A 26,561-nucleotide genomic window follows, 5' to 3' on the forward strand; every position below is an offset into this window, starting at 1 on the left:
GGATCCTTGACTGCTAGCCGGTAGTGCTGTTATTAATTTCTTACGCTAGGTCTAAATGCGAGCATAAAAATATCAACGAGTAATAAAAATATGTTCTTTATGTAAGCGTACAATATATTCATTTCAGATTTATATGATTTGAGTATTATTTGTTTAAACATTCTTATATGAGTCATATAGAATCACTAGTGTATTTTGTATTTGTTTATGCAATATTTATAAAAAAACATAATCACTGAAATTCCAAACTTCAAGATAATAATTAAAATAAAAGTGTCAAATAATTGTATTAAAGATTATAATATATAAAAATACGACTATTCTGAATAAACAATATTTATTTTTATAATTTTTCAACGATTTCATGTAAGCACAAATAATTCCAAACAGCATTTTCCCACACTGCTGTTATGAATACCTAGAATATTTTAGTAAAAACATACCCTAATCCTGGAGCCATCGTGATTTCGACCGTTCATGATAATTGTTAGCATACGAAATTGATTCCAATATGTAAGTTATAAGGTTGAAAATTCCGTAAAGTTATTTCGATGTAACGTTTTGGAGGGTAGTCAAAAATGCGTCAGTCATCGGTTCATGTCTGGCGCGCACAGGAAGTTATTGTTCTACCGAGTGCACTCTATTGACTAACGGACAATGTACTTGTTTTAAAACGACTGTGAAATTTTAACTTGAATAATTACGTTTTAATATATGGCTTTAACAATATTCTTTTTTAAAACGAATTAAATTATCAAATCATATTTTTAAGAATAAGTTTTTAAGAATCAGGTACCTCTTTGGTAGATATAACATGATAATAGATGAAATATATCACATGAGTAGCTCAGCGGTGTGTGAATCTTAACTGAAGATTGTGGGCTCAAACCCAGACCGTTACACTGAATTTTTATTTGCTATGGCTTTCAGTTATGGAATAACCTCCAAACCTTCTTCACAAACGAAGGGAAGGCCCACAAGTAAGACATTGACAAGTTACATGCATATGTGAATACTCATCGCTTCTCGAAATCAAAATTGAAGACAAATCATTATTAATGCATTACACTTATTGATTGTCTAAAGTCTTCCGCTAAGAAAAAGATACATCTGATCGTAACGAATAATGGCAGAAAGAAGCTTTAAATTAACTATTTAAGTGTATATTCAAGGTTATGTTACAATTGTTTCAAATGTATTACCAGAAAATACCAGTAAATATTACTTTATCGGTCTTATTTAAAATTTGTTAAGTACAAACTATGCAAAAAGATATGACAATACAATCAAATCACTATGAATGAAATCTCAAACCTCTTACGAATGGCGTTTTGTTATGAAAAGCCGACAATGTCGATAGGACATTCAAATCATAATACGAAGCCTCAGGCTTACAGACCTTGCATAATACACAGATCTGCAAGATCTCGGATATTTCAAATGCGCAGTTAGCAAACATACTAACAATGCTCTAGTTTCATACCTAGCGAGCCATCATTCTCATTCATCTAGTGCATTAAGGGAATGACCTGAGATCACTAACAAAGAGTGGGAAAAGAATGAACTGGCAGTATTGCGAGTGTAGCCTCTGGATAAGGATGCCTGTCCAATGGATAATAAGCGCTAATGCTGAACTACCGCAATTAAATATTTCTATATTACTTTCAAGTCTTATATGAATTAATATCCAAATGCAAACGTGTGATTTAATTTAAGCGTTATTTTTAATTATATATTAAGTAAGAAGTTAACTTTTAGTGTTATATAAAATACCCTGTTTAAATACTATGAATTGATGTCTATTTACTACAAAGAAAACGTAATGTCTCAAAAAGTATGCATGGCGTAAATTTAAAGTATATATGTATATAAAAACACTAGCTCCTCCCGGCGAATTCACCCGCTTCAAACATTACTGCTCCTTCCCCTGGGTAGCGTGATTCTGTGTATTTAAGATATTTCTCAATAAATGGGGTATCTAATGCTAAAAGATTATTTAAAATCGCAGTCGTAGATCTTGAGATCTTGAGCTTTATATAATAGTGTAGTATATCTACATAGATGTAAATTCACATGTCTTTATTAGTAGCTTCCGATTTCGCTGTGTGTACGTGTGTATGTGTGTGAAGTGTCCGTACAAAATTTGACTTAATCAGTATAAATGAGGGATGAATTATGATATGTAAAGGCCTTTAGGAAATACCTATCATCTCATACGGTGCAACAAAGTTGACTTGCTTGAATAGCTTTTATTTGCAGATTAATTTGCATTACATTGGATATGTTTATGTATAAAGGTTATATGCCCGCAGTTACAAAATAATTTACACATTCAAAACCTTCTACCAAATCATTAAACTAAAATAAATACCGCCTACAACACTCGAAAATAGAAAGAAAATTAACTTTTCGTTGGAAACGATATTTCCACTGCGCCCAAAGAGGTTTTATTTCGAAAATCGCAACCTTGCTTTACGGTATTTTCAGTGGAGGATCAGACTGAGATTGATAGCTGTTGATGTTCAGAAACAATGGCTAAAGTACAATGCAAGCGGAAGCAGAAAATATTGTACTGTGTAAAGGTAAGCTATCGGTCGGGTGATTTTAAATGACTTCGCTGTTCACTGAACACGACGCAAAGGGTCGGTGATAGAGTTTTATTACGTCAAGATTACATTTATTTATACGTGATATCCTTGCTTTGTTGTTTGTATGTAAGTTATCATATGAGCTAATTTCACTTGACATAGAATACAATAAAATATGAAACATAAAGTAATTAAGGACTTCGATAGTGTGATAACAATATGGTATTTTTTAAGATTTATTCTCGTTTCTCTTTAGTCTTGAATTTACTTATGTTCCCTAAATATCTTTGTGCACGGTTACTATTGAAGAATGTTCATTTGATAAAATATTTGATAAAAATATTAATCATGAACGTAACATTTTTTTTTAAATTCTGTGTCTGAATTCTTTATAATTATGTTACGCATTGGCTGGAATTTTATGGAACTCGTTTTGCGGTTGGGTTTATTTTAAATCTATGTTAATCCAATATTTTTCTTACTACTATGCTATCTATAATATTATGAAGAGGTAAAACTTGTTTGTTGTCTGTACAGGGGTAATCTCCGGAACTACTGACCCAATTCTATTTGGTTTTTCACTGATAGAAAGCTACGTTATTCCTGAGTGCTATAGGTTAAGTTATATTTATATCATATCATTTTTTTATTTATAAATTGCATCTGTGCGAAGTCGGGACGGGTCACTAGTATTATATAAGATCATTTGTATTTCGAAAATGCGTTTGACAATTTAGTTATGTAAAATTTTAAACGTTTTTTCAAATATAACAGAAACAAAGGGTGGAACAGTTTGTATGAATTTTAGACATTAATCAAATATAACGAATGTATCCACTTAATTATTTTAGTATTTCAAACATGCTATCTCGGTCTGTTTATTTTAGCTATTTGCTTATGTTTAATAGCGGTTAACATTTGAAATTCTATGCATAATATACAGCTAACTAACAAGAGAAAACAAACTGAACGTACATTCATTGAAATAGCTTTTAAATGAAACACAACCCACCCGTCTCGCACTGAGAAACTTCGTAATATTTATCAATATTTAAACTTGCAAAATTTTAACACAACTTTTTCAGAAAATTTACTTGTACTAAACAATTATTATATATATAAATTATGAGAAAGATTTTTTGGGTCGTATTAATTCAAATAAAGAATTTTATAAGTCGGTCTGAAGTAAATATGCATCTGAGTGACGAACTTTTCATTTATAATAATAATCAATTTTACTCAGGAGCATAAATAATAAATTAAAGTACATTTGATGTAACTTTGTTTCGATTTACAATGTGCCATAATGTTTTTATTTTCAGGCAGCAATTTAATAAAAGTTAGAATTACAATTTTCTTTAATTTAACTGATTTCAAATGGACTATTGATATTCTCTTAAACATGTTTGTTGTTGTTGTTGTTGTTTGTGTATGTAAGCATGTGTTCTTGTGGTTTTTTTATATTTATGTTTTTATCATTGAGCGAGAATGTTCTGTGGCAGTTGTCTTTTAATTGCAGTGTTTCGGATGACGTTTAAAGAATTTTATCAATAAATTTGTACCTGATTCTGTAGCGGTGTTTTAAGCAGATATTACTGCCGTCCTCAGGTATTATCAAATGACTTATTTTTGTATGTTTTTACATTAATCACCTTCGCTGATATACACTATAAATATAACGCGACACCAACTACAGAATTTAAGATGTAAGTCATTTTAGCTTAATTATTTAATTTGTGTAATGTTTAATACAAATCAAGTAATTAATAGCTCATCACACTTAAACCTATAAGAATCAAAATTAATGTTGGCATATTGTTGTTGTCTTTGCACTCTTGTTTCAATGTACATGCAAATTATTCATGATACCAACTTGCTTTATTAGCTAAATAAGTCTTTTCGGACTTATTTCCATCGTTGCATATTTTGCACGCGCGCAGCGAGGCATCGCCCCAGCCAGCGGCGTGTAAAATTTTAATCGTTATTGGCATGTGCGTTGGTCAGCCCCACTTTATATGTATCTATAGTAGAGTCATGGTTCTTTATTTTGTTTGAGGTATTTATCTTCAATGCAGCAACAGCAGTTTCGTTCGTCTCTCGTTGGTTTTTATTTATTATTGTTAGTTAAGCTAATGCGCAAATAGGTCAGCTGATTGGTGAAGTGAGTAGTTACTTCTGTCCTTTGATATCGTGATAAACGTAAACAATTACAGTAGCGAAGTACAATGCATGAGATCATTTTCACTACATGGGTTATCTGTAGGGAATCTGGCCTAAAGCCTGCGTTAAGCATTTGGTACAAACATTAGAAATAAATGTACCGTTTTGTTGATAAGCCCTAAAACTTGAGAAGCCTTTACTTTTTGGATTCAAATTGAAGACAATTTAAATATATTGTTAATAAGGATTACACTTTTCAATATTCATTAAATTCATAAAATGTCGTTAAATATACAACCGTTTGAATAGGTTCGAAGACAATAATACTTTTTTTAAATATGTTGCGTCGTTTATTAAATCACTTGTGTTATAATAGATTTCCATTTTCTTTTGTTTAACTGAAAACATTTACATTTGTGCAAGCACTTTTCACATATTTAATAAAAGCTAACTTAGCGACAACAAAATACGACACAGCGAAGGGTAACGCACTTAAACAAGAACCTGTGTCTAGACTAGTCTAGAGGTGTCGTTAGATTCCAAGCAAAGCGCCAAGTGTCACTCAATTAAGTAACCGGAAATCAAGTCTAAAGGAAGGTATTCGTGTAGTAAAACTTACTCAGGGTTTGTTTGTTTACGTTTTGTTTAAAATTAAATATTAAAAATTGTGTCAATACATCTTATATATTATAGTTTCTCGGTTATTTTGTTGAAAGTACTCTATTTGTCTTGTTTATCCAATGTATGAATTATATCTTCACTCTTAATTATATGCATTCAAATAAAAAAATACTAGTCTCATTCCAATTATTTTCGACTCTACAATCAGCGGCAGTGTTATAGGAAATTAATTTATTATGCCTTTATCTTGTTAAATAATTAAAAAAGGGAATAACATTGTTTTAGACTTTGAATAATGTTTACAACGAAACCAATCAATGCACATTGCCTAATAATACTTTTTATAATGATATATAAGGCACATTAATAATGTTGCCATTATTATAATTCATGCAAAACCTCTACTTAAATCGTAATCTACTTTGTTCACGGAATATTTATTCCGAATTTATTTTCTCATTTGAATCATTCTCATGAATAAAAAGTAAATATAATATTTTGTTGGACAACTGTAAGTAAAAGGTTTATATGATAAAATCATATTGTACTTATATAATAAAATATTAAATACTATTACTATTTTAAAATTAAAGAATTGTTGTTATTAATTTAGTTATTACTTCGGGTATTACTTTTGCAAAAAAAACATTGTTCAATATACGTATGTATATACATATTTTTTACAAATAAATATGTGTATAAAAAGTATTAAAATATGCTAAGACAAGTCTGCAGCAGTAAGATGTACTTTTCTACGTTTTCTTTTGCAAAGTACCCCCTATAATACCGTCTAAGGTGGGGTTGGAGCATATCGTCCTAAATCACTCCCTCCCCGTAGGGGTGGTATTTTACGGCTACTTTAGAGCGCAGCCATAAAAATGTCATAAGCTCGGCACATTTGCGGCATGCGCGATTAAGATAATGCGTTGTATTTATAATTAAAATGATTATTTATTTTTTACCAAAAATATTGATATAAGGACGCAACAACGCCAAGGTAAATTGTAAATAAAATATGAATAATCTTTTATCAAAATTAATATCTTCAAAAATTATTACTTAAGAGATTAAGTATTTTTACATACTTTCTGCCCGTTACGATTAGTGAATGTTACCTATATAATTTATTTATTGAAAACGATATTCATCAAAATTGGTCCAGTATTCTCACTAAACTCAGTGACATACACACGTACAGAACAATTTTATATATATAAAAATTGCAAAGGATTGCTTGCCTCGTCTTTCATATGAATTCAAATCAAGGATTATTTTAAAACGTTCTCTAGTCCAAAGTCTTTGCTGTAACAGGATTTAATTAAAAGTAAAAATAATGTTTTATTTCAAACATAAATGTTTAAAAAATCCGAGACCTATTCAGTATTTTAAATTAATGGAGAGACATAACAAAGGACAGTTTTTATATTTATTAAAGTTATCTTAAGAAGACTCCTGGTTTCTTTCACAGAGTTAGATGTATAGTCCATTGTAATGTTACATTGACTGAACATTTTCTAGAGGATGCAATTTTATTTGTGGGACAAGTAGGGGGTGTCAATACAACCTTAACCCCAAGTTTGTGGGGAGGCCGCCCTTGTCCCCCGCCCGCCATCTTGAAAAAAAGTGTTGGAAACAAATTTTTAACTATATCTCCGAAACTATTAATTGTACGGAAAATTTGTGAAGACATAATTTGTAGCAAATCGTCGAGTCTACAATTATGTTTATGTGACTTTTTAGCATAAACTTAAAATTTAAAAAGTTATAAGCAAAAAAGTGAGAAAATTTGCTCAAAAATTTTCTTTTTTGCTTAATAACTTTTTCTCTGTACATTTTAGCACAAAGTTAGATCAGAACAAATTTATAGAACATGTCTTTCGTATATCTGTTGAGATGCTGTTGCTATTATTTTGGAAGATATACGCTCACGGCGCTATGAAACGAATAACTATCCACCTTCAGATGATTTTTTGAGAAAACTAGAGATCATAAAAGTAAAGTAAACATGATGTTTTGGCTAAGTTATCATGAGCATTGATGAACCTGGTCGACTGTAACAGCGTGTAAAATTGACCAAAATGAAAAATTTATAGAGCAAAATTTTCAGAAAGACGTTGAATAGTATAGTATTTATAAAAGATATATTATAATAACTAAGAACTGTTATTTAGGATCGAAATTGCGACTCAACGCGGAAATGCTGCTAGCATTCTCGCCACCATTCCACGGGCTCATAATTTCTACAGTAACTGTTTTTATTTGTATATAATTAAGGCCTTAATGTAATTATTGTTAGTGTAAATCATATTTTTAGAACTGTTCGTAGTGCATAATATAGCCTCTAAATCTGAAGTCTGTATATCTTTGTTTCTTCTTCGATTGGAATAGGTACTAAGGATTTATAATTCATAATACATATCCTCCGAATTGTCTATTCGTCGTATAGATATATATTTTCGAAAATGTAAGCTTTTCAGTACTAGGTAAAAATACTTCAGCCTAACCCAATTTTCGTGTTAAGCTCACATTAGCAACGTACGTCGTACACGTGCGTTATGTATAGAGGTTTTAAACGAAATAGCGATTTTATAGTTCAGTGTTGCGTAACCTAGAACAATTTAATTAATCCAAAACACGTATTTTGCAGCTGACGTCTCTCTCTCCGCATTAATATTATTATTCGTTACGTTGGCAAGTAATGTAATTAATTTTGTTCACGCTTTTCATGAGGCCGATCGCGATATTAGTGAATGAAAAGTTTACTTTTATTTATAGTTTTTTTTAATGTTTCATCTGATTACAACCTTCGAAGGTAGAATAGAAAACCATTTATTTAGTATTAAATCTAATTACTAACAAACCATGACCGATATAAAAAAAAATCGTCGGTACCTTGATTATTTTTACTATTTGAATTATTTCCCATAACAATCCAAATCGATACTAATATTATAAATACGAAATTATCTGTCTCTACACTTACATGGCTAAACCATTGAACCAAATTTGGTACCTTTTTATATCTAACATCTGACGGCCAACCCCTAATACGTGAGCGAAGCTGCGTTCGACAATTAGTAGTAAATAACGTTATTCGTATTTTTTTTTATCCGTTCTTAGGGTTACTCCAGGCAATCAGTCAGGGAGACAAAAGTAAAAAGAATGGTTGTTTTGGTATATGCAATATGAACATAATTTTTTTTTTCTAAAAACATAATATTTAGTTACGAGGATTTGTTACACCGTCTTGTGCCGCTAACCATGAATTAAATGTTAAATCCCATAAGCTTGTAATTACACTGGCTTAGTCACCCTTGAAACCGAAACGTAGCAATACAAACTATCACTGTTTGCGGTAGAATAACTGATGAGTAGGGGATGGTATCTACATAGACGAGACTTGCTGAAGCTTTAAAGCTCAACCAGTTAAATAAAGAAATGTAAATCTTATGTATTAATAGCGTAAGCCGATTTTTGTCCCAGTGATTATGGGACGATGGCTGCAAACAAAAAATCAGTTATTGTCTCATTTTGTAGAGTTCTAATATTAAAAATTTCATTTAAAAGAGGTTTCATCATTTTGGCGCCAAACATCCTAAAAACTCTTTTAGAGAGACCCGCGAAATTTCGCGGAGTCTTCAACAATTTAAAGAAACATTTTGATTTTGACTTATATCGTAAGTATATATATATGTTTTAATAGTTAAGCGGACTACCAATTTTGCATGCTGAGTTAGTGCCGCTGTAAAAATATTCACAATTTCTTACATTGCCAATACGTCATTACCCTGGGAACTAAGATGTCCCTTGTGCCTGTTATATTGGCTCACTCAACCTACAAACCGGAATACAATAATACTAAACTATTGCTGTTTGGTGGTGATGAGGGGGTCGTATCTACCCAGAATATATTACACACATATAATTCCTATTACAGTATGTATGTACAAAATGAATCTTATGGTTTTAACCCCTACAATCTTTTCATATCCTGTAAAGGAAACTCAAACTCAAACTCAAATTCCTTTATTTAATATAGAAGCATTATACTTACTTAGTCGAATTAAACACTACCACAGGTTCGTAAAAGGAAACACCCTGACCTGAGAAGAACCGGTGAAAGAAACTCAGCGGGTCTTTTTTTTTGTCAATCTAATAAAACGAAACTTGGACAGAATGCTTCAATATCACGTATATTACGGTTATATAACAACTATGTATATATGTGTTCATCGTTTGTAAAAAATCGTAATGAGGTGCTTACTTTAGAAAATTAATAACGGTTAGTGTTTACTTGTTTTTTTTTAAATATTTTGTCTATGGGCGGTGGTGATCACTTAACATCAGGTAGCCTATTTGCACGCCCACCTACCAATATTAGGTATAAACAAAACTGTTGGAGATATCCAAATAAATCTAATACTAATATTTTGCCCAGACACGCTTTCGAAATTTATTTGTAATATGTATTAAGAGCAATGACCGGTTGATTCTATATAATTATAAAAACAAATATTGCAAAAAATTTATGAGAATTTCAATACATAATGAGCAGAGAGAACAAAGGAACTTAACCACGTGCAAATTGTATTTTTAATTAACAAAATGCGACGAAGTACATTTTTACTTGTGGTTTAATTCGATTGAAGATTGTTGTTATGCATTGCCCATAATTCTATATTGGAAAAACATATATTATAAAAAAATTAATATGAAGATAACATACATATTTGTTTACATTTGACATTGCCTAGAAGTGCCTTAAAAGCGCATCCCTAATTAATTATGCACAAAAAAGATTAATGTTTTCAGTGTTTATATATGTGTGTGAGTTCCACGATAACTTTTAAATACCTAAACAGATTTGGATGTATAGTTAGAATCCTTACATTAAAAAAATATACTTTTGACTTTTTTTTAATATTTTTGGTCGTGCAGTCATGTTTTTTTAACAAAGGGATTAATGATTTACTAACGACTGTATATACTGAATCGGAAATGTAGAAAATTCAATAACCAAGCATTGTCAAAACGTTAGTTAAGTTTCAATGGCCGAGGCAGTCCAAGCAAAGAACAGCCCGTTAGTAATTACAGGAGAGGTCAGCTGAAAAGTTGAACCAAATAAAATAACTCGAAGTTAGCGAGACATGATAATACAAAATGCATTCTTACATAATTAACGAAGTATTGTCAAATTATATTCATAGAATAACACTTGCCTTTAAATATATATTTTTTTCATAAGTCTTGTATATTTACTTTAAATTAAATATTTTATTAAAGCATAAAATATACATAATCTAACTAAAAAGTAATCCTAAGCAATTTTAAGCAGTATTTCTAAAACATTTTCTTGCAAAGTAGTTCAACGAGTCACATAAATTATAGCGCTATCAGCATATCACACATGCAGGCTTAATAAGGAATGCAACACGCTATTATGTACAGAATCTGCACCAAAACAAAAACTTAAATTGAATAAATATGTAGACTATAGTTACGTAACAAAATAAATTATTGTTATGAAGTTGTTAAAGAAGTGAAAAAAGTCATACAAAATACCCTAATGAATATCATAATGCTTTCAATTGAATTATGGCCGAGGGGTTGATGGTTTTGTTGACGTTATTTACGCAATTATTGCATAAGTGCTTCATTAAACCGAAGGCAGCAAGACTTTGTGCATTTATTATGGAATATTAAAGATTTAATATGTAATGTCACGATTTGCTTTATAATCACTAGCTGAACCCGCGGCTTCACCTCGTAGAATTCAGCTTGTCATAGAAATCTATTGCCATCGTCATATTTTAACGTTTAGATTAGTTTACTTGGTGGTAGGTCTTTACGCAAGCCCGTCTGGGTAGGTACCACCCTATCATCAGATATTATACCGTCAAACAGCAGTACTTAGTGTTGCTGTGTTCCAGTTCGAAGGATGGGTGAGTCAGTGTAACCACAGGCACAGGGGACATAACATGTTAGTTCCCATGGTTAGTGACACATTGGCGATGTAAGGAATGATTAATATTTCTTACAGCGCTATTGTCTATGGGCGGTGGTGACCACTTATCAGGTGGCCATTTGCTCGTCCGCCTACCTATATATATATATATTTTTTTTTTCTAATATTGATGCATATTAAAAAATGAAAATGTATTTAACGTTTATCTAGTGTAGAGACTGTTTTGCCAACCAGCACTTGTCCAACGTGGCTGACTACGGCCTCACTTTACCAATTCTAAGAAGCCCGTAACATACTAAGAAGGTCCGTGCCCAGCCTTGCTAATTGATATATTTAAATATTATAATTTGTTATAGTGAATAATTTAAAAACTTATCATACTTTATACATTCTGTCTATAAAAAAGAAGGAAAACATACCAAGTAACTTACATCCATTATTTTTATTCTATTATTAATTATTTAAATTATTTCAGAGGTAAAGCTGACAACAGAAAGCTTTAAAATGACGTAATGTTTTCAAAATTCCTTCTTATATAAATTAATTTTGCACTTTAAAAATTAAGATTACTTAATTCAGCTAGTTTCATCCCCTCCCTATTTAATGACCCTTACTGCTTGTTAGTTTTACCGAAAAGCATCCATATTAGTGTTTAATTTTCTATTTTGACAAATACGGTAACATCATATGGGGTCAAATATATTTCATTACTTATTACTACTTATAATAGGATTATGTGTCTTTTTTTCTTGTAGACTATAGGTACTCCCATTTGTATATTATCACTAGAAAGATCAATTAAAAATGCCTATATCCTTACCTTAGATTTCTGTAACGGTTAAAACTTATAAATTTTAGTTTTACTATTTTATTTATTATACATAATATAAAATTATACAATGTGCCTTTTGTGAACTTGTTTATACATAAAAGTCATAAGTAATGAAGTATTCTATATTACCGGGTGATTATCATCTCTCATTCTCAAGTATGTTAAGAGCGATCACATTCTTAGCCGACTTCAAAGAAGATAATAAATAAATAAATAAATATTCGACAACATCACATACATTACTCTGATCCCAATGTAAGTAGCTAAAGCACTTGTGTTATGGAAAATCAGAAGCAATGACGGTACCACAAACACCCAGACCCAAGACAACATAGAAAACTAATGAACTTTTTCTACATCGACTCGGCCGGGAATCGAACCCGGGACCTCAAAGTAGCGTACCCATGAAAACAGGTGTACACACTACTCGACCACGGAGGTCGTCGATGGGTTATTGTTCTGCTTTTTTGGACGAAATTTGGTAAATATGTTTTTGTGTATGCTATGAGACGATTTAAATTATAGAAATTGATACAAACCATTTATAATAAAGTTGCAAAAAATATATATACTTACAATATAGATACCTGTATAACTCAGATTATAGAAAAATAGGCAGAACAATAAAAACGAACGACCCAGTAATGCGAATCGACACGTCTTTTTGTTAAAACGTCAAAGGTGTTGTAACTTTAATTAATAATGATTACAGGCGTATGAACAAATTATTTGTTACTACACACGCCACCGGGAATGTTCATTAAATAAAGTTTCGCGCGTTCCATCTGCCTTTTATTTTATAATCTGAGGTATATAATAATATATACTAGCTGAACCTGCGGCTTTGCCCGCGCGAAATTTAGAAAACATAAACTTCCAACCCCCGTTTAACCGCTTAGGTGTGGAGTTTCGTAAAATCCGCTCTTAACGGACATCCTATAAAAAACCTGCGAAATTTCAAGCTTGTGAGATTTCGTGATTAAACAGTGAGTGGTATTTCGCTTTTATATATAGATTATTTAATAAAATTAATCAAGTTTTTGTAGTGTACGTTTTGCTACAAATCTTTGCGTTGCGTGGGCTAAAATTAGTTTAATGCAAAATACGAGGGTACGAATAGTATAAGGGTAGCGACTCGGTAAGGGGGAGAAACAGCGTATAATGGTAATATAATTTCTTATTAATCTAATTGATTTATTGTATTCATATAATTTTATATCTAATGCTTAGATTAAGTGGTATTTACTTTTATAGGCAGCCAGCCAGGTGTTAAGTAATTTTTTTTTAAAGTTTCTTTTCACGATTTTTACATTAGTATTAGCTAATTTTAAAAAGTTAGGGCCATGTTAAGAAACTTATAAACAAAACGAATATGTAATTTAGATTTTTAAGTACTTACGTAGGGGCAATTTCTAGTATGCACATCTATTATATATAATACTAGCAGTTACCCGCGGCTTTGCCCGCGTAGAATATGAATATATTTACAAATTAACTTAAAATGTTACGTTAATGTAATACCTCTTTGTATACCACATTGGTGTGTATTTCAGCCCTTAGGGTAGAATATCCAGAAACGCTTAACTGCGAATCAACTCATTTTTAATCGGTATCCCAAAGATGTCCTTTCTCAGGCTCTAGACTATATGTGTACTAAATTTCATTTAAATCGGTCCATTAGTTTTGGCGTGAAAGCGAGACAGACAGACAGAGTTACTTTCGCATTTATAATATTAGTATGCAAGTATGGATCATTATTTGCCTCGCTAGAGAGCTCCGATAATAATCGCGTCAGATCGCTGCTAAATTCAAAGTGCTACAGGGAGAACCGCGGCCTCTGACGCCCTATAGCACGCTCCCGCCGCCCCGGCCGGCCGGTACCACCGCAAACGCTACGTTCCGCAATTTTTAAACATGTAATATATTCGAAAACATTCATTTAAATCATATGCTGTAAAGGGCCATATAGATCAATATTAAATCAACAATGTATTTAAGGTATTTCATTGGATAAAGATTAATGCTGTATTGCTTAAAATCGCTTCGAAAATAAGCCATTATTTCTCGTAAAAAGTGACCGATAAAAAAATGTTTATTGTGGGTTATCTTTAAGGGATAGACATATACCATCGCGGACTTTTTGTAGACATTTTTGAGGTGTACAATTCTGTAGTACATTATTTTGATCTATCTAGTAGGGTTCAGCCAGCGTTTACAATGTAAGCGCAAAAAATGTATAAATTTACGATATCACATTAGAAACTTTTAAAATTATCAGTGTTACTTAACTACATTGTCTATGTATTATATACTAAAACCTTCCTCTCGAATCACTCTATCTATTAAAAAAACCGCATCAAAATCCGTTGCGTAGTTTTAAAGATTTAAGTATACAAAGGGACATAGGGACAGAGAAAGCGACTTTGTTTTATACTATGTAAAGATAAAGATATTTATTTTCATACGATCTAAGTTTCATCCCCTATTTACTATATAATAAATATTAAGAACGATAATTTTCAAACTTTGTTTTTTTGTTAAAAATTAAATATATTCAAACGACAAACCCAAAAACTATATTTAGTTAAAAAATGGTAAAATTTTAATATGATTATTCAGACTTCCATTGAACCAATTCTTACCTTTGTATCAACATCATGAAAAGGCACAGCGAACCATGGTTTCCCAGTTAAGCTTCGTCGAAAGCCCGCTTCTCTTTCAACTGGACCTTCGGGAGTACCGACATGAGCCCACAGCACTACTTCTACGACCTTCAATCTAGGAAACACTCTTTTGTACACCTCTTCCAGGCGAACCCCGAAATCGTCACTAGTGTCACTAATGTTTGCAAATGAAAAATAAATACCGCACACAGCACCTTCCCCATCCTCCACACAGTCGGATAATGCTTCTAATGTGGCCACATTTTCAAATTTGCCGTTTTTTGTGCCCGGCGAATCGCATTTGACGAGGAAGCGACCAAAAAGTTTTTCGCGCCAATCCATCTCTGTAATTTTTTATATTATTTTTTTTTTAATTGCTAACGCGTCTCACATTTTTAACGTACGATTCCTGATTGTTTATTTTTCTGGGTATGCGTTCGAATATCTCGACGCGACTGGTTTCGATGCTAAGTATTTATTTAAAACATGTCTAATAATAATACAATTTGTAAAAACTCAAGCGTAAAATGATGAAATAATACTATGAATCATCGATTTTTTAAGTATCACGGAATGTTATGTAAAGGAACAGGATACGTGTACGCGTTAAATAAGTTTTATTTTTAAAATTCGAGAAGCGTGCCCGGCACATGCACGCGGAGCAACGGCCGAACGCCCTCGTAAACAAAGACGAACTGGAGGTGGAGGGAAAATGAGGGAACCCTCCGTCATAGAATAACGACATGTATTTACCTTTTGCTTTGCGAAAGAAATAAATAATTATTATATTTTGTTAATTTAATATGAGTGATTATTAATAGAAGCACCATTTTAATTTATTTATAAAAAATATAATTCAGTATTAACACTGTTATTCTATTTCTATTAACCTAACTTTTTACTATGTGATCAGCTCTTGTAAGTAAATATTAAATTATAAATTTACTTTCTTTCTAATATAATTTTAAAAAGTTTTTATTTTTGTTTAGATTCTTTACTACCACTGTACGTTCTATCCCGTGTAGGTATTAACTTAATTAAAGACATATGTTTATTCTTTGACCGTCTCTCATATCTCACGTAGAGTTCAGATTGCAAATGGTTTGAATTAATTCAGCCAGGTTTGAAACAATCCCTGGTTAAGGGCAATGCAAGGGCAAAAAGCCTTATGTTTCTTTTTCATAGCCCGGTATGTTGCTATAACTTTGATTATAATAATAAGAAACTAAATTTTAATTTTAAATGCTAACCAATCGAACGTATTGATACGTTTTTAAATGTACATAATTAAAGTTCTACCCCGTACATGTTTTGTTATTTATTTACTTTTAATGACATAGTATTTACATAAAAATGTATTATCAAAAATAAATTTAAAATTTTGCATGGATATTAAATAACTAACAGAGGGATAATAAACATAGGATTCGACTGAACCAATAAATTAAAAAAAAATATATGCTTTCTTTTACATGTACCTATGTTTTACTTTTAGAAACGAAAGTACTTGTAAGAGGTCAACGGTTACTGTTCTGCCAAGGAGACTGGAGACGTGCCTGAAATGTGGATATGATTTATGTGACGGATTTATGTAAAATCAATAGTAGCGTGCGGGTTTTGTAGCCTGTTCACAATCCTTTGTGTTATTAATATATATCTTTATTTTAATTAAATCTGTTAAATTAATAATTGTTAAGTAAAACTTTTTATGATATTTTTGGAGTTGTTTCGTCGGGTATTGCTATAACTATTTTTGAGTAATTTAATTATTTTTATCCGTCCTTTAATTTAGACTTCTTAGTTCTTAAACTAAACACGTAAAAAATATGTTTTTTGTTTGCTATTATTATTTCAAAAACAAACCTTTCTCATATCATATTTAATTGATTTTAATAACCTTGACACGACATAAACGAACGTTGAAATATTTTTGTTATATATTTCGAAAAGGTGTTTTATATAATAATATACAGGCCGCGGCCGTACCAATAAGTTTGATCTTTTTGCATAGCTATTTGTTTTATAGAATAAAGATTTAAAAAAATCACAAATGTATTAATCAATGTGTATTTAGATATTTATTTAAAATAAATATTACATTATGACTATAATCAATTTATCATGTATGTAATTGTTATTTAACTTTTTATACAAAACATATTTCGCTATAATGATTTGATTTCTTGCGTATAAGTAAATGTTAACTTTTGCAATGTCACAATTACCTTTTGTGTTAATTTGTTTGAATAAAAAATATAATATATTGACAATTAATATATATGTACATTATATACTATATTCCAATGATAAACAAACCTTAGAATTCATGCAATTTGCTTATAATATTTTAAGATCCACAATTATTTTATTTCCGAAGTTCCTAAATCAACTTTGGGGACATTCAGGACGCAATTTTTTCGCGAATCCATATTTTTCGATTTTTCAATATCTCGAAAAGTATAAAACTCATTGCGGCAAATCAATGTCATTTTTTTATTTTGTTTAAACTCCTTTGTGCTTGGAATATACTATACGATTAAATATTATAAATATTGTTTATTTGTGTAAATTATTTCAGGAGATAGCCACACTTTTTTTCATTTGTCATTTGTCACTGTCATTCATGGAAAATTGAAAACAAAACTCAAAAGTCAACATAAATAAAATGAATAACCGTTTTATATCGTTAATATTTAATGTTTATAATTATAACACTAAATAATAATAATTACAAAATCAACAAGTCTATACTTAGTATATAATGAATGTAGATACTATTGATTTATCTTGTGAAGACAGTAATCAGAATGATTCAGTGCCGTATTGGTTGTCGACAATGCCTTCAACGGTAATAGATTTAGAAGGTAAAATTAAGACATTAATGTTTATTAATACTATTACTAGAAACCTGTTTAAAAAACCAATCTAATAATATACATAAGACCTAATTATATGGTTTTATTTATGAATTTTACCAATACTTTACAGAGGAGGTAGAACCATATTTTTCTGCAAGTGGAATTAGCGATGACTCCGAGAAAATTAGTAAAAAATCAGGTAAGAACTGTAACCTACGATTGATAATTTATTATCTATTTTACTGTTTGTGTTACAAAATAAAAAAGTTAAAATATAAGTAAATCACATTAAAAGATATGAGTATATTTTTATATTTTGTGATGATATTTTTATTTTTTTAAATAATACTCTCAATTTCATGATTATATCTTATTGCTAATATTTATTATTTAATCTTATTGTAGGGGTGGAAGTTGAACAATCTGTATCATCAAGTGGCGTTAGTTGTGGATCTAAAAAAAAGAGAGGAAGAAAAAATGGTAAGCAATATATTTTGGAACTTATTCTATACTAATGATATAAGAATATATATTCATTTTATTATTTATCTGCATGGTTTCTGGTCAGTCATACAGAGCCGTCTATTTTAATGTGTTTGAAATATTTATTTATGTAGTTATGTTTATATTATAATTAAATATTTAATAAACTCATAATTTGTTTAACTTCAGGACTATAATATTTATAAAATTAAACAAATAATATATAAATATTCTGTGTACTGGTGTATTTATTAAATGTAAGATTTATTGTAAGATCTGATTTAGGATCTTTACCATGTTAAATGTCAGTCAATACCATCAACCCTTTGTGCTTTGATATCTAGTTGGTGCTACAACAAACTCTTAATGGGCTTTGGCTGTAGGCATGTAGCTGTAATATTGTAGCTGTAATTGTTAGGTATATTGTTCTGGGACAAAAACTATCCTATGTGCCAAAATTATATAATTCCAGACTTCTATCTATGTGCCAAATTTAATTAAGATGCAAGAATATTTTCTTTTTATATTTTTACAGACTGTGTTGACAGCGAAGGTAAGAAAACAACAGCTAAAGATCGACAAGCTTTAAAGAAACAGTTGGCAGAAGAAAGAAAAGCAGCTCAAAATGCTAACAAAATATTTAAACCCGGAGAGTGCATTAAGGTTAGATAATTAAATATTATTCATTTTGATATGTTACGTATTATATCCATTTTATATATAAAGTAATAATTATACTATAGCATTTAATGAGATTTAAGGCCATGAAATAAAAAAGTGAACTCATCTTATAGCATCTCATCAATGGGTAACATTGAGCAATTTTCCTTGTTAAGCAGATAATGTTAATGTATATTTATATATGAGGAGACATTTTATTGTTTTCTTCAATGGAAAAAAAATACTAAACCAATATTCATAAAACTTATACCAGATGATGTCATGACTTTGGAAAAGGGTTTAGCATATAATACATGGCAGATATTATCTGTCAATGTTATTGTTTAATATTTAATAATTAATATCTTAAACATTCCTGTAGATATTTTAGTGATTTACAAATCTTTGATACATAGCTTTTGTGAATCAGTAATAGTTTAGCATTGGGTTCAGAATATTCTGACCGGTCAATTTTCTCTATTGCTATTTGAAAAAGTCTGGAACATATGAACATATTTATATTTATTTATTACACAACTTAAACTAGAACTATGGTTTAAAGTAATATAAAAACACTTTTCAATTAGTACTTTTCTATGAAACGGAATAAAACAAATAAACAAACAAAATTAGTCTCATTGCAGTATAACAATTAATTCTAGTATTAACTTCAACTTTACAGCACATGACTGTAGAAATTCACCCAGTACTGCTGGAAACATGGTTTTGTGCAGATATACAGCGAGAAGTGAGTGCATGCGGAGCACGTCTGAAGACTTCCTCTACACTATGTGATACTGCACTTGTGCTGTGGAACAGAACAGTACTGCCAACATTGACGAGCAACAATGGATTGGTAAGTTATGATATGAAGTACAATTGTACAAAGGCAATGACAACTAAGTTCCAGTTGTAAAATTCCAATACAACACAGTTTACCTTTTCTCTTGACTGTGTGTTTCGGACTTAGATACTGGTTACTTAAGTGGAAACGCAAATTTCGGTGTTCTATGCTTGACAATGATTTGAATATGTTCGAAGTATTTGTTTTGCATCACTTACCCAGATTGTTTGTATCAGCTGGTTACAAAAATAGATTTCTATGATTTGTAATTTAATCATTGGAAAAGAGTAGCCGTTTTTTCCCGGTCCTTCTTGATAGTGTATGTGCAACGAATTTTATTTAACCTTGTGAAATGATTTAGGAGTGACTAAATTTAATAGATTTATCTCATTGTAATAACATAGATACAAAAAAATGGACACTCACCTAGCCCAGAGCTGTACTACTCATATCACAAGTTGTATTTATCATTTAACAATGTTCTCTTTTGTATTTCTAGGTACAACTGACACCCTCTAAGCAGAGATGTTCACACGGTCTGTACATACAAACGGCAGTGGATGTGGAAAGCCTGGTCGCTTCACACACTCTCGCAGATAATGTGCGTAGAGTAAAGGAGTTGGCGGGTTGCGAACTAACCCTAGTACTGTTCGGTGTTAAGGAATATTTCAAGTAATTAGTTCCGAAATGTTACAACTATGTGCAGATATTTTTATACTAGTAGTTCAGTTACAAGGCTATACTGTTATTTAATTTGTATAGTTATGGTATGGATATATGTTGAAATGGTTTTCTTTGAGTTATTTTGTTTTTTTTTACAGTAATGGTTGCTTGAAAACTTAAAATATTTTATATTAACCTACATCATATATAGTATGATCCTCTTCCTGAAAATAATTAAAACCAATTAGATTTAATGTATATAAATAAGCAGCAAGTATCCTCTGAATTTGTTATAATGAGCTTTTGTCCTAAACTATTTATTATAAGATTTTTTTATTTTCAATGTAATATTAAGTACCACAATACTATGGGAACCTTCTGCTTATTTTTGTAAAATATCTTTTTTAAAGCCTATGATAGGGTGCCTCGTGAAGTGTTATGGTGGGCATTGAAAGAGAAAGGTTTGCCTGGGAAGAATGTGGTGTTAGTCCGTGCTATGTATTGTGTATCCTGTACCTACGTCCAATCGTCTGCCGGCAACACCGACCAGTTCAGTGTGGCTGTAGGGTTGCACCAAGGGTCGGCTCTAAGTCCTTACCTCTTCCTGCTGATTATGGACGCTCTAACGGCGGACATTCAGGAGGAGGCACCCTGGTGCATGTTTTTTGCCGATGACATTGTACTGGTTGGTGAAGATGGACGTGAGATCCAGAGCAGATTGGAAGATTGGCAACAAAAACTGGAGAATGTTGGCTTGAAAATCAGTAGAACGAAGACTGAATACATGTTCTGCGATTTCGGCGGTCTCTCCGGTCCTGAAGCCATAGCGCTTGATGGCGTGGCCCTTCCAGTCTGCTCCGACTTCCGGTATCTCGGTTCACTCATTCAAGGCGATGGCGAAATAGATCGAACGGTGAAGCACAGGATTAACGCAGGGTAGATGAAATGGCGGCAGGTTACGGGAACAATTTGTGACCCCCATATTCCCCTTAGACTTAAGGGCAAGATCTATAAGATCATGGTCAGACCAGCTGTTCTATATGGATCAGAGTGTTGGGCTATAAAAGGGATGACTGAAAGACAATTGCATGTGGCGGAGATGAGAATGCTGAGAGGAATGTGTGGTGTTACGCGAATGGATAGAGTAAGGAATGAGTACATAAGAGGAAGTTTGAAAGTGGCACCGGTAACCGAGAAGCTATCTGGAAACCGGCTGTCTTGGTATGGGCATGTTATGCGGAGGAATGAGGACCATGTTGTGAGAAAGGTTTTGAGAATGGATGTGGATGGATATAGAGGTAGGGGACGACCCAAAAAACGATGGATGGATTGTGTGAAAGACGATATGGTTAGAAAGAATGTTACTTGTGAGATGACGTCTGACAGAGAAGTATGGAAGAAGAAGACATGTTGCGCCGACCCCAAGTAAAATTGGGATAAGGGCAGGAGGATGATGATGATCTTTTTTAAATATTTTATTTAACGATTTGTTTATGTAATCGATCGCAATGCAGCTCTGCTGTCAGCTTGTGCGAAAAGAGACGTGCTGAATGAACCTGTGACACTTTACTTTAATCATAGGGCACATGTGTGATTTTTGCATGGCGTATTTAACGATAATGCCTAATCGAGCTAAGTCAACGACATATATCCAGCTCTTTACAACGCACTTGCTATTACAGTATTATCAGTACTGCTACCTTGACTAATGTCTTATGGGCATAGAAAAACTTAAGTCACTTAACAACCATCTGAAGTTCATCAATCATCAATTTTCTGTTGATATAATATATATTAAAATTATTCAAATATGAATTTTGACTGTCAACATTTTCTCATTTTATATATCGACATCGTCATTATAGTTAAAAATAAGAAAAACTGTGTTTCACAAATGTGTGAATGATAAATTAAAGACTACCTTCATTTTACGAAGTTAGATATGTCTTTCACTGATTACACATTTATTACAACTGTGTTTCTTCAATTTGCTTCGATTTTTCTCATAATAATTACCAAAAAACTTGTATAAGAATCTTATCAGCTTATAAAAGCTTACTTAAATAAGTCAATTCGACTTTGTTGCAAAATTAAACACTTTATTATCGGAGTTATTGTTATTTCGTTAAAATGATAACATTTTTGCAGAACGTCCGGTCGTAAGACAACTAACAGCAGGCAAAAACTTATAACCGAAATTGATCTGGAGAAAGCAATAACAGGTACGATTATTTTGCTTTGTACTGTAACTAAAAAGACAGAAAATGAGTACATTCTATTTTAAAGACTTTAAATCGATTGTAGTACATTGTCGAATTATAACTTTCTTAAAACAAGTGGAAACGTTTGTTATAATAATGGCATAAGTGTCATGAATATCTCTGGTATGAATTATCAAAATAAGAATGGTATTCATTTAATAAATATCTTGATTTATATGATTTACTAAAGGTATATATGTGCTCGTGTACTCATTACCGTCTTTACCATAGGGCACACGGGGCACGTGGCCAGGGACCCCATTCTTAGAGGTCCCCGAAGAACCAATAATTTGTTTCACACGTTTATGCTCGCGTTGACTGCTATACATTATATTTTCGAAACTGTCATATTTGTAAGAAATAACTAAGATATTTATCAAAAGGCTAGTGACGATAGCCGATATTAAAAGTAGAAAGCTATAGACGTGCTCTTCATGATAGAAATAGCTATACTATAGCCATAATATTGTACAACCAATCAGATTCCTACGAATTTAAGAAAATTACCGCGCCGTTTATTTGAAATTATACTTAAGGCCTGGCTATAAGCAAATTATTTGTACATGGTAGTAAATATCTACTAAAAAGGCCTCAAATTCATGGGTGCTCAAGGGACCCAGCATAGCTTGAGACGGCTCTGCGTGTATTGTGCTTGCTCCAGCCGCCTACGCATAACCGGACAAAAAACTTACAATATAATTATTCAATTTCAGATCTGTTAGTGAGTGCGAATTGCGACACAATAATAGTGAACACTCCAAATGAACTGGCTCTTACCATCGTTCAGTTCACAAAGGCTATTGCTGAGGAACCCTATAAGTAAATATATACTTTTGAAACAGTTTTATTAATTTTAATAAACATTTAAAGTAACATAACTTAGAGATATAAAATTTCATATATTAATATATTATTTAGTTTAGTTGCTCTAATCACTCTCATTGGGCCATCTCATATTTTTTGTTTGGTCTTTTATAAAAAATTGGAATGGCATTTTGTTTATTAGTGGTTATTGGTAGGCCTGAATAAATGACTTGCTTGATAAGGCGCCAATGTTACATTTTCTTTTATATTGTATAACAATAATATAAACTATATTGCTTTGTTTCGCTGAAAAGATTGAGTGAGCGAGTGTAATTATAGGTATAATATAATAATCATGATTTTTATATTACCGGTGCCTTTAAAATATAAGGAATGAGTACCATCTTCCTAATATTATAAATGCGAAAGATTGGGTGAATGAATCTAAATTAAATTTGGTACAGAGCCAGATTATCCCCTGTCTGCCTGAAACTTGCTTACGAGAAAGTCTATTTGCATGTTGGTATATCTGTAATATATATTTATGCTATAATAGCATAGCAGTTTTCGTATTTATAATCTGCAAATAATATCTACACTTCGTTATATAAAGTTTTTTGTTTTTCAGAAAATCGAAACGAGCCTTAGACGAACAGGCAGATTTTTACATGAGAGGTGACAATAAGAAATGTGTGGCGGTAGATAAAGATGGTAAATATAGTTGCTATGTGTAGTATGTCAAGATATTTTCATGATTTTTATTTTTATCAGTACTGGTATTTGTCATGTCTAAATTATAACAGTAAAAGTAGAAGCTCTACTATTATCTATGACAAGTATATATGTTGTTAAATATGTAATTTTTAAATAAAAACAACAATATCAGCAATGAAGTAAAACATCGGGAGGAGACTGTTGCTTAGCAAATTAGAAAATTCCTCGACCTACTAAGATTAAAAATTTTAATTATAAATCAAATCAATGCTAATATTAAAAACACGAAAATAATTCTCTTTGTTTGTTACCTATTTGGTGACTTATTATTGTTGTATATATGTATGACAAAACTTGATAAAAGTTACACATCTACTCTTAAATTTCAGGCAATGGTCTCAGCAGATTATGGCAACAGATGATTGCTATTTTACCATTGTCCAGCCTGGAAACATCTAGAGCGTTATGTGCACAGTATAAAACACCATTAGAATTATATGAGGTATTATTTAATCTGGCAACTATGTACTACATTATTTATTTATATTTGTGCTCTATTCATTTTATCTTTGTTCAACTCTGTTATATTCATTTGTCATTAGCTAATTCTTAAGTTTAAGTCTATCGTTTTAGTGTATTTATTTATTCACTTGGTTATCAAGCTTTATTCGAGCCTTTTAGAGTAGAGAAAGGTACCACCCACTCCCACTCATCGTATTATATTCCACCACAAAACAGCAATACTCAGTATTATTTTGTTCCTGTTTGAAAAAAAATAATGTTTTTCAGAGTCTCCAAACACCAACTGGAGTAACAGATTTAGCCAATGTTGGAGTTTCAAGAGCAGCCGTCCCTGGTTCTAAGGCACGACGTATCGGTCCTGAGTTTGCCCGAAAATTGCATACTTTGTTTACTGCTGAAGACGGAAACATTTTGTTAGACTGATTTTTAGTTACATGACCGAATAAACTTATGTTCATTAAAATTCCCGCATTTTATTAACGAATATTATTTGAGAATTAATATTAATATATGTATTTTTTGTTTTTGTTTGATTCGAGCTTTGGACCAGAGACAATAAGTAATCATTTTATTTTAAAATAAGCATAAATTTATTAAAATGGTACATACGTTGACGTAGATGAGTTCGTCATGATGAATTGTCATCAAGGCCAAACCAATTAGTTATGACTGATTTTTGCGCTACACGCCAAATAATTTAATCAAATAGCATCATACTGTCGTGTCTTTGGACCCATCGACTTTCGCACAGGGCAATTACCTTGTGTCTAGAATCTGGAATAAGACTTTTTATTGATTCTGTCGGTACAGTAGAACGTAGTGCCAATGCGTGAAAAATAAATCCCGATACAACTTATAGTACTTAAACCATTAAATATGCTCCGAATTTGGCAAGTGTCTGCAATTTCCAAATTAAGTATTAGGAAAGGAAGAAATTTTCTTCTTATTTCAGCTGAATTTTGCACTCATCGCTGATGCACCATCATAGCCTTGACTAAAATAACTTGTAGGATCTATTCCATTGATTCCCAACCGGTTAATACGGCATGATGTGATGTCTTGTCCAGTAAGATCAGAAAAAGCGAAAAAATTATAAAAAGTCCTCAAGCAAAAACTTTTTATCAGGATATATGTATCTGAAATGTTCAGTTCTAGAAATATCTATTGTTTCATCAATCAGTACTGACCAAAACTGACGTTCCACACACTGGATATCTTGAAGATATCCTCGTAAATATTTACAATTTTATTTTGTTCAGAAGCGCTGGTGTAATGAACTTTTTTGCTGCCACTTTTCAAAGGCAACTTCAGTGTTTGATCTCCTTTGTCGACTCTAAATCACAATAGGGCACGAAATGTACGTTATTCACCTGTTTTTTGTCCGAAATATTCCCATGATTACATGTGCCTCACAAGGGCACTAAAATCGGCACAATCTCCCGTCTCATCATGGGATGCGTAATAATGGATGGAATGAAAAGAGTTTAATGATTCATTTTATTTCATTTCATTAACAATACATTACACTTCGCTTTTACTCGTACCAAAAAACAATGAATCCAATTATCGTATTATAAAACCGATGGTAAGTACATACATATAAGTATATCTAAGGTTTATTTATCTTAATTCCTTCTTTAATTAGAATTGGCTCGACATATTGGATTAAAAAACTTTTTTTTTTAAATTTAAATTAATTAGATTAGTACTAACACACAAGGAAGTAAACTTATAATTTGTATGAGATGCAGAACATTAAACCGCATATATTTTATTATATGCATTTAATTATTTTATTTCAGTTATAATAATTCAGCCTTAAAATAATATTAGAATACCGTGGTGTGACTAATTATTGTAATTATATAATTATACAAACAGCTGGATTGTAAAAGACTCGAATCTAAGACCGATAAATTATTT

The 26,561-nt window shown here is 31.5% G+C and overlaps 2 protein-coding genes across 2 annotated transcripts in view; one reads left to right on the forward strand and one right to left on the reverse strand.

Moving 5' to 3' along the window:
• The window catches only part of LOC113404641 (nucleoredoxin-like), a 46,037-nt gene extending 30,528 nt beyond the window's left edge, over nt 1-15,509 (reverse strand). Inside the window, exon 1 of the mRNA XM_026645592.2 lies at nt 14,809-15,509. Within this exon, the coding sequence (XP_026501377.1) occupies nt 14,809-15,171 (363 nt within the window). The 5' untranslated portion in view covers nt 15,172-15,509. The remainder of the gene's footprint in view (nt 1-14,808) is intronic.
• A 1,951-nt stretch (nt 15,510-17,460) lies between these two features.
• LOC113404646 (crossover junction endonuclease EME1) lies at nt 17,461-25,114 on the forward strand. Its single transcript, XM_026645596.2, has 11 exons — nt 17,461-17,693; nt 17,818-17,886; nt 18,093-18,167; nt 18,706-18,833; nt 19,513-19,686; nt 20,174-20,346; nt 22,486-22,559; nt 23,312-23,417; nt 24,031-24,113; nt 24,506-24,618; nt 24,906-25,114. Exons 1-11 carry the CDS (start codon nt 17,591-17,593, stop codon nt 25,059-25,061), a joined length of 1,254 nt encoding a protein of 417 aa, XP_026501381.2. The 5' UTR covers nt 17,461-17,590; the 3' UTR covers nt 25,062-25,114.
• Nucleotides 25,115-26,561: the final 1,447 nt, after the last annotated feature.

The sequence above is a fragment of the Vanessa tameamea genome, chromosome 21, assembly GCF_037043105.1.
Source record: "Vanessa tameamea isolate UH-Manoa-2023 chromosome 21, ilVanTame1 primary haplotype, whole genome shotgun sequence".
NCBI lineage: Eukaryota > Metazoa > Arthropoda > Insecta > Lepidoptera > Nymphalidae > Vanessa > Vanessa tameamea.